This window comes from Gossypium raimondii, chromosome 7 (assembly GCF_025698545.1).
Source record: "Gossypium raimondii isolate GPD5lz chromosome 7, ASM2569854v1, whole genome shotgun sequence".
Taxonomy (NCBI): Eukaryota; Viridiplantae; Streptophyta; class Magnoliopsida; order Malvales; family Malvaceae; genus Gossypium; species Gossypium raimondii.
Window position 1 is genome coordinate 42073388 of NC_068571.1, and position 10308 is coordinate 42083695.

The 10308-nt window shown below is 36.2% G+C and overlaps 1 protein-coding gene across 1 annotated transcript; it reads right to left on the reverse strand.

Moving 5' to 3' along the window:
* Positions 1-3774: 3774 nt before the first annotated feature.
* On the reverse strand, positions 3775-5234 carry LOC105761698 (uncharacterized). Its single transcript, XM_012579600.1, has 2 exons — positions 4481-5234; positions 3775-4274 (listed from the first exon to the last, which is right to left on the reverse strand). The coding sequence occupies exons 1-2, from the start codon at positions 5232-5234 to the stop codon at positions 3775-3777; spliced, it is 1254 nt and encodes a 417-aa protein (XP_012435054.1).
* Positions 5235-10308: the final 5074 nt, after the last annotated feature.

Sequence of the window (10308 nt, forward strand, 5' to 3'; positions counted from 1 at the left end):
TTGAAAACACGATCCCTTTTTGTATTAAGACATTACTAAATTAATTTTCATGAAAAAAGCTTATTTCAAGTCAATTAAGAAGGAAGGATCATGTTCGTAAGTTAGGACACAATGCCTTAAATCCTCGAAATCAAGAATAAACGTCATTTGATCGTTATTTGAATCTTGTTTTTATATTTTTGAAATAGATATTCAATTATTTCGGTTTTAAAAAGAAGCCATATCCCGTAAGTTAGGGACACTCTATTCTTATTCCAAAAATAATGAACATTGCCTCAGTTTTAAAAATTTTCTTTTTTTTGCATCGTGCGAAAAAACGAGTGCAATATTTAAAGTAATGTGTATTTAGCTTACTTGGGCATAGCATAAAAATGGATAAGTACATTTAAACACAACTCGTGGCATTGTTATAGCAAAATAAAATAAAAAGGGAAGCGTATAAAAAATAAAACGATGATGTATAAAATATACTAGATCAAAATTTAAATGAAATTTAGGGGCGCAATTTGTAAAAATAAAAAAAGAATAGGGGACCAAAATGAAACACGCTAAAATAAACAGGGACTAAATGAGAAATTATCCCAAGGCTCCTGGACACGTGTCCTTCCCCAGGGGGTCAACAATGGTCTGAGGACCAAATTGAAAGAGATTTGAAATTAATGGTGTAATCTTAAAAGAAAAAAATAAAGGAATTAGGACCATATTGAAAAACAAAAAAAAAGCGGAAGGACTGGGGCGACAATTAGACCCCCATTAAAAAACACGCGGATCCTTGCTAGGGTCGAGTCGGGTTGGCGGGTTGGAGTTTATTGGCATCTGGAAATGAAACTCAAAATGACGCCGTTTTATAAGGCTATAAAAGTAAAAATTTTAAGAAAAAAATCATTTGCTTCGTTTTTTAGAAAAAAAAATCCTTCTCTCTGTTTTCTCTTTGGGCACTACCCAAAATTCGACCATCGGGCCATCGTGACCCCTATCTCCAGTGGCCAAAAAATTGCCCAAAAATACCTTTTAAACCCCTTTTTTTGTGTAGAACTCTGATTCGAAGTTAAAACGCTCGACCAAAGCCAAAAACTCTGGGACTCGACAGCCTTTCGGACCAGAAGAGGCACCAATGGTGGCGCGGAGATGAAACAACAAGCATGATTTTCCTTTTTTATTTATTATTTATTATTTTACTTCAAAAAAAAATAAAAATAGAAGGGCTTCCTTTTGAAACTTTATTCTTATTTTTCTTCATTAGATTTCTATTAAAAAAAATCCTTACAATATGTTCTTTTTAGGCTTTTATAGCCGATTTTACATATATATATTTTTATTTTTCTACTATTTTGTATTGCTGTTGCATGTTGTTGCTATTTTTTTCTTTTTCTTGCAGGCAACGGTGGCAGTGGAGTGGTTGATGGTGGCAGAGGCTAAGAGCGGCGGCCAGGTATTAGGGTTTCTTTCTGAGAAAAAAGTTTAGGTTGTTGGGCCTATAATTGGGTTTTAGGGTTTTTTTAATTTGGGCTGGTATTGTAACTGGACTGAACTTCTAATATTTTTATTTATTTTTTCTTTTTTGTTTTTGTTTTGGCCCAGGCAAAAATGGCCTATTACAGCTGCCTTTCTTTGCTAATTGTTGTGTAACAGGAATGGAGCAAAGACATCAACAAAGGCTAATTTTGTCTAGCCTTGCCGAATCTCCATTTCTTTTGTGCTTCTCTTATTTAAGTATTCTCATTTCAACCTATTGCAACTTCATGGGTATAAGAATTGATATTTTAATCTACTCCACTACAATTTCGAGGAGATATTTGTATCTTCAACCTATTCTGCTGCAACTTCAGGGAGATAAGATTTGTAGCTTGTAACTTTAATATATTCCATTGCAAGTTCAGGGAGATATTTGTATCTTCAACCTATTCCGTTGCAACTTCAGGGATATAAGATTTGTAGCTTGTAACTTTAGTCTATTCCACTGTAACTTCAGGGAGATAAGACTTGCTATAGTATATTTAATTTGACCCACTGCAACCTCAGAGGTATAGGACTTGTTACTTTAATCTGCTCCACTGCACCTTCAGGGAGATAAGATTTGTAACTTGTAGCTTTAATCTATTTCACTGGAACTTCAGGGAAATAAGATTTGCTATCTTCAATCTGCTCCACTGTAACTTCAAGGAGATAAGAATTTGTAGCTTTAATCTGCTCCACTGTAACTTCAAGGAGATAATGTTCGATTTAATCTGCTCCACTGCACCTTTAGGGAGATAAGATTTGTAAATTGTAGCTTTAATTTGTTTTGCTACAACTTCAGGAAAATAAGATTCGCTATCTTTAATTTGCTCCACTGCAACTTCAGGGAGATAAGATTTATAGCTTTAATCTGCTTCACTGCAACTTCAGGGAGATAAAGTTCGCTTTAATCTGCTCCATTGCACCTTCAGAGAGATAAGATTTGTAACTTGTAGCTTTAATATGTCCCGCTGCAACTTCAGGGAAATAAGATTCGCTATCTTAAATTTGCTCCACTGTAACTTCAGGGAGATAAGATTTGTAGCTTCAATCTGCTCCACTGCAACTTCAAGGAGGTAGATTTGCTACGGTGACTTCAATTCGTCCCACTACAACTTCAGGGGTATAGGATTTATGGTTTCATTGATCTGTTACACCGTTCTCTAGGGAACATGACTTGTAGAATTTGTTTCATAGGCCTATATTTATGCCAAGCGCTTAGGATGTTATGATCAGAATGAATTAAATACTCCTAACTAGATGTATATGAATAATATTTGTATGAATAAAAAATGTCATTTTTTAAGAATGATCCTTTCTTTAGGTTGACATTGCTCGTTGTTCATCAAGGTTCAATCACCGACGTATTACCCTACCTTCTTGTTTAGCTGGTATCTTTGACAGAAAACCCGAAGAAATAATCATAATTTAATCTATTCTTTCCAAATATTTCCAACTCTTAAAGTTTGTTAGTTTTGACTAGTGGTCTTATTTTAGATCCTTGTACTATTTAGAAAAATTTTTAGAGCAATATGCAGAAATCTTTTTACTTGAATATTACTTGTCCATTAATCGTTATTTCAATGAAAAATGCTTGAAAAAGATCGTAACAATGGATAAGATTGAAATTTATTTGGAGCAAAGCTTGAAATGAATAAAATAATCAAAATAGCAAATGCTGCTAAAATACAAAATGAGTAAGATGAAAGCATGTGCCTCAAATATCATAGCATGAGCTTTTCTGCACAAACTTCTCGAAGATCATTTTGAACTTGATATGTGTTTAGGAGATCTAAAGTATTTTGTTGATGCCCTAAGATGTAACATTCTTCCTTCTGAGAAGACTTGACCATCACATGTTTCTTCAATCCAAATTTGAGTTGTCCTTTTTCGAGTTTTCAACTCAAATCCCCTTTGGTCTCAAGGCGCCCTTTGCGAGTTTCTGCATTGGTCTCTCTTTTTTTAAGTGAAATATTTCTTAACTGAGTTTGAGTTCACAGGATTAGGCAGGTTTTTTCCATCCATCTCGGTCAAAATCAGTGCTCCTCTAGAAAAGGCCTTCTTTACCACATAAGGTCCTTCTTAGTTTGGCATCCACTTTCCTCTGAAGTTCTTTTGTCTAGGAATTATCTTTTTCAATACCAGGTCCCCCTCATTGAATTATCTGGGGCGAATCTTTTTATCATAAGCTCGCATCATTCATTTTTGGTACATCTAACCATGACGGATATCTTTCAGCTTTTTCTCTTCAATCAAGTTCAGCTGATCATATTGAGATTAGATCCATTCTGCTTCATCTAACTTCAGCTTTGATAAAACTTGGAAAGAAGGAATCTCGACTTCAATGGGCAGAACCACCTCTATTCCATAAACCAATGAGAAAGGCGTTGCCCCGGTGGAGGTCTTAACAGATGTTCGATAAACATAAAGAGCAAATGGTAATTTCTCATGCCAATCTTTATAAGTCTCAATCATTTTCCCCATGATTTTCTTAATATTCTTATTGGCTGCTTCCACCGTACCATTCATTTTTAGGCGATACAGTGACGAGTTGTGGTGTTTGATCTTGAACTGACTGTAGACTTCTGATATCGTGTTGTTGTTCAAATTTAATGCATTGTCAGATATGATCCTTTCTGGCATTTCATACCGACATATAGTCTCTTTCTTCAAGAATTTTTTGACTGCTAACTTTGTAACATTGGTATATGAAGTGGCCTCGACCCACTTGGTGAAGTAATCAATAACTATGAAGATGAACCGATGCCCATTGAAAGCTTTTGGTAAGATCAACCCAATTACATCCATGCCCCACATAGAGAAATATCATGGAGATGTCATAACATAAAGAGGTGAAGGAGACACATGAATTTTGTCTCTATAAATTTGACACTTATGACATCTCTTGTATAATTGATACAATCTCCTTCCATGGTGGACCAATAATATCCGAATCTCATGATTTGTCGTGCCATTGTAAAACCATTAGCATGCATTCCGCAAACGCCCTCATGGACTTCTTCCAAAATCTTTTTAGCCTCAATGGCGTCCACAAATCTTAGTAGCACATGATCCTTTCTTCTTTTATACAAGATCTCCCTATCTAAGACATAGTCATTGACCAATCTTCTCAACATCCTTTTATCATTCTTGGTCGCCTCATCAGGGTATTCACTATTATTTACATATCGCAGTATATCGTGGTACCAAGTGTGATCATTTTTTTCCTCTTTCTCGATGTTGTAACAATGGGTCAGAGCTTCATAAATACTCATCTGGATAGGTTTTACATCATCTTGTTTGTTCATTTTAATCATGGAAGCTAAAGTAGCTAGGGCATCGACCATCTGATTTTTATCTCGTTGAAGGTAGCAAAAGGTGATGTCATCAAACTCTTTAATTAACTCTAGGACCAGCCTTCTATACTCGATCAACTTAGGATCTCTTGTTTCCCGTTCACCTTTGAGTTGATAGATTACTAGTGCAGAGTCTCCATATACCTCTAGTACTTTAATCTTGTGTTCTATGGCTACATGGATACCCATGATGCATGCTTCGCATTCTACCATATTGTTCGTGCAATCAAAATCCAATTTATTAGTAAATGGATAATGATCTCCGTTTGGAGATACTAGGACTACCCCGATTCTATTACCTACAGCGTTTAAAGCCCCATCAAAATTTAGTTTCCAATGATGTTCTTCTTGAGCACCTTTTTCAGTAGTCGTAACATACATCGGATTTTTATTTGAGAAATCGAAGTTTAGAGGCTCGTCATCTTTTAGAGCTCTACTGGCTAGAAAATATGCTATTGCACTCTATTTTATTGCCTTCTGGTTCACATAAATTATACCAAATTCAGAAAGCAAAATTTTTCATCGGACTATTCTTCCATTTAGAGTAGTCGACTCCATCATGTACTTTAGAGGGTCTATTTTTGAGATGAGTCAAGTTATGTGGTACAACATGTACTGTCTCAGTTTTCGAGTTTTCTAGATTAAGGCACAACATAACTTTTCAATTAGCGAGTATCTTTTCTCACATTCGGTGAACTTCTTGCTAAGGTAATATATCGCTCTTTCTTTCATTCCTGACTCATCATGTTGGCAAGGCACACATCCCATAGAATTCTCAAATACTGCCAAGTACAGTATCAGTGGCTTATCTGGACTAGGTGGCATCAGTACTGGAGCATTAGATAGGTAATTTTTAACATTTTCAAAAGTTTTTTGGCACTCCTCATCCCATACACCTGGTTGTGTTTCTTAAGGAGACGGAAATATGGGGTCGCATTTTTTAGTTAGTTGTGAAATGAACAGGGCGATGTAATTTAATCTCCCTAAGAAACCCCAAACCTCCTTTTGAGTGCACGGTGGAGGCAACTTCTGTATAGCCTTTACTTTATCCGGGTCAATCTCGATCCTTTTTTCGCTAACTAAAAATTCTAGCAATTTTTCTGACTTAGCCCGAAGGTACATATTGCTGGATTGAGCTTTAGCTGGAATTTTCTCAACCTCAAAAATAGTTTCCTCAGAACTTGTATATGCTCTTCTTTTATTTAGGATTTTGCTATCATATCATCAATATAAAACTTGATTTTTTGTGCATCATATCATGAAATAGGATTACCACGGTTCTTTAATACGTCACTCTCACATTTTTCAGTCCGAATGATATCACTTTATAGTAAAATATTTCCCACGAGGTTACGAATATGGTCTTTTCCATATATTCTGGATGCATCTTAATCTGGTTGTATCCAGAGAAGCCATCCATGAAGGAAAACAGTGAATAACCTGTCGTGTTATCCATTAAGGTGTCGATGTGAGGCAACAAGAAATTATCTTTCGGGCTGGCTTTGTTTAAATCTCTATAGTCTACACACATTCGTAGTTTCCCATTTTTCTTAAGGACAGAAACTATATTGGCTACCCACTTTGAGTATTTAACCACTTGTAGGAAACCAGCGTCAAATTGCTTCTTGAGCTCTTCTTTTATTTTTAGTAGTTATTCGGGCATTATCCTTCGGAGTTTCCGTTGAACAGGCTTACATTCTTTTTTTATGGGAAGCTGGTGTACTACGATATCAGTACTTAGACCAAGCATGTCTTGATACAACCATGCAAAGACGTCTTTGAATTTCTGGAGTAATTCAATGAGGTCTCGCTTTGTCTCTGCGGTGATACAAGCTTTGATCTTCACCTATTTCTTCTCTTATTTGTCTTCTAAGCTCACAATTTCTACTGACTCTTTGTGAGGTAAAATCTATTTTTCCTCTTGTTCTACCATCATTAACAAATTAGGATATAGGTTACAATCTCGATCATCTTTAAAGTCTTGAGGTTTCTTTAGACACATATCTTACTTAAAAGGAGATTCTGAGGCAGTAGCAGCGTTACTCATATCATTGATATATGGAGACCTGTTATAGGAACGGAGGAAGACCTAAAGAATAAATGAATTTAAGAATAATATCTATGTGGTATGGGTATGAATGAAATGGAAAGAACAAAAGAATGTTTGCCAAAATGAGACAAAAAGATGCATTTTATTGAAATAAAAATAATAGACATGTCTTTTTCACAAAATAATTCTTATTTCTCCCAGGTTTAGAGCAATAAGTGTGTTTTGAACATTACTCTGAATTAGTTCTAAAAATTATAGGGATCTATTCCGCAGTCTAATTGTTCAGAACACTTCTGGGCATTTAAAGACGAACGCTTGACAGATTTTCCCCAATTCCTTCTTTGGATATAGCATTGATGCTCAAATTTCCTAAAATTCCTTACGAGCCTTTGACCTCTTCAAAGAATTCCAACTCTTTGTTATCCATTAGACTTTGCACCAAAGTTTTGAATTCAGTGCACTCATGGAATTATTGACCTTCCTCAACGTAGAACTCACAATAGCCCCTCATCCCTTCAGGTATCTCCTCTGAATCTTGAACAATTAATCCATTGTTTATCATTTATTGCCAGACCCGTTTTAGCGAGGATCTCACTTTTATAACATCAGTTTGGGTTCTCTTTCCTTTATTCTCAATTATCGCATTTACCCCTTGGTCTAAATGACTAAGTAGCAGATTTCCTACCACATTAGGTCCCGATGGATCATCGAACCTTACAATCTCCATCTTTATGAACCTTTCAATCAACTTTTTAAATGCATTGCATTTCTCAATTGAGTGTCCTGTTATTCCTGTATAGTATTCACATTGAGCATTCGCATTATGCCATTTTGGGAATGGAGGTTGCATGTGTTTTAAGTAAAACGGAGATACTACATATGCATCAAACAAATTTTGATATAACTCTTTTTATATCATCGGGATGGGTGTGAACTGGAGTTTTTCTATGTTTGGTTTTGAGTTAGATTCTTGCCTTGAAAGGCCTTGATGGCTTGTTGTTATGGTCTTTGGTTGGCCCACAGTGACCGATTTTGAATAGCTCTTATTATACACACTTGTGGTATTCACTTCATTTTCCTTCTTTCTCAGGGTTGAGCTTTTAGCTTTTCCTCCTGCATATATTTTCTCACTTTTTATTGTATTTTTAATCATCTCTCCGGACATTACTATATTTGAGAAGCTCTTGGTAACACTTCCCAACATATGGTTAATAAACGGGGCTTTTAAAGTGTTTATGAAAAGCATTGTTGTCTCCTTCTCCAGAAGAGGTGGTTGGACTTGTGTTGCCACCTCTCTCTATCTTTGGATGTACTGCCTAAAGCTTTCACTTTGCTTTTTCTCCATATTTTGTAGCGTAATTCTATCGAGTGTCATGTCGGTCTCATGGTTGTATTGTTTCATAAAATCCTGTGGCAGGTATTTCCACGAGTTGATTTCGGCACGGCTTAGCTGGTTGTACCACTTGGCGGCTGACCTGATCAAACTATCCTAGAAGCAGTGAATTAACAATTGGTCATTATTGAGGTATCCCGTCATTCTTCGGTAGAACATTGTAATATGAGCTTCAGGACAACTAGTCCCATTATATTTTTTGAATTCTAGAGTTTTGAATTTTAGTGGGAGCACTAGATCTGGGACTAAGCTCAGTTCTTTAACATCAACCCCACAAAGATAGTTGGCACTCTTCATAGCTCTGAATTTCTCTTCCAACCACTTGCACTGATCTTTTAACTATTTTGGAAATTCTACTCTTGCTCTATCCATTTTCATTATGTCATCCAAATTTGGAATGATGGGGTTGGTCGAATTATCCCTGGGATGGGAACCTAAACTCGTAGGGTAATTCACTAGTGCTGAGGTACCGGCTTGGTATTGTTGTGATCTGATGGTAATGGGTACCCTTTATGGATATGCATCTGGTTGGGCTTAGAAATTTACTAGGGTAAAGCCTAGGGGGTATATATGGTCTTCATTATCATCTCCAGAGTTATTCACAATAATTTTCCTTTTTTCAGTCCCTCTAGCTAGCAACTGGGTCAACTGGCTTATCATGCTTCATTGGGACTTTTGTATTTGATCCCTCATGTCTTGTTGTACCTTAGCTAATTGTTCCTGTAGATGGGCTTGCAACTGATCTTGCGTGTCCTTCTAAATTTGTTCCAATCTCTCTAACCTTTGATCTATGACTCTGGTTTTACTGCGGGTACCATAACAATATTCGATTGGCAAACTCTTATTAGTTTCCAGGGTAACTATCATAATTTTGATTAATTAAGGTCTTTTTATAAAACTTAATGTATGTGATGCTAATGAATGAAAAATGAATGCAAAAAGAGGCATTGATTCTGATTCAATTCTATTACTAGAAAATGAATATCTTTACATAAAGCGTATACATATACGACCTCGCCTTCACATTCAAAACCTTAACTTTCTTGAGAAACAAAGCTAATCCTTAGCCCCAATCTGACACCGATTCATATCTTAGGCTTTTAACGGCTGGGGTCTGCAAGTGGTCAGCCACTTCTTGTACTCGAACCAAAGCTTCGCTCATAATATGGTCCATATCTCTGACCTGCCCCTCTCACAGGCTGTCACCTTTCTCTTGTTGCCTTTTCTCGGACCATATTCGCGCGACTGTGTTGTCTTCTATTTTATCAAGAAACCCATTTTCCATGACAAACTCTTTATTTAGCAACTGAACACGAATCAACACCTCCTTTTTTTAGATGAAACTGTAATGCAATCACAACCAAAACAAAACGAAACAAGTCAGTACATTTCATACAAATTTATAATTTAAAGCAATAAATAATAAATAGAACACCTAATTGGGTGACCACTAGGGGTTCGGTATGGTTCTACCTAGGGTAGGCTCTTAAGGCTCATTATATGCAGTTCGGTTCTAAAGTAAGGGTACCTGAATTGGTAGATTCCTCGATCTTCACCCATTATAGGCTTATACGGATTGAGTTTAATTCAGGGGAACACATTTCCCTATGGCTATACGGAGATAAAGATCTCACGAAGACATAGGTACGAATGTATCCCAAAAGCGATCCACTATCCTATATGGAGGTGAAGACCTCACGAAGGAATAGTTTCTCACTCCCACTTAAGAAGGGCAAAATCGAACAATTGTGCAAATGCAATATGCGAAAAACACACAAAAGAAACTTTCAAACCAATAAAACAGATATACTAGACCGCTATACAACCAGAGATATCAAAACATGAAGGATGAAATGCAATAAAGGGATCGTAAATTTAAACCAAATTATCAATTTTTGACAAAAAGACCAAAAGTAATCAACTTGCGACTTGACTCTCTTATTTTATTCCCTAGTGGAGTGACAAGCTGTCGAAACCATTTCTTTGTCATCGACTTTTTATTTTAAAAAACA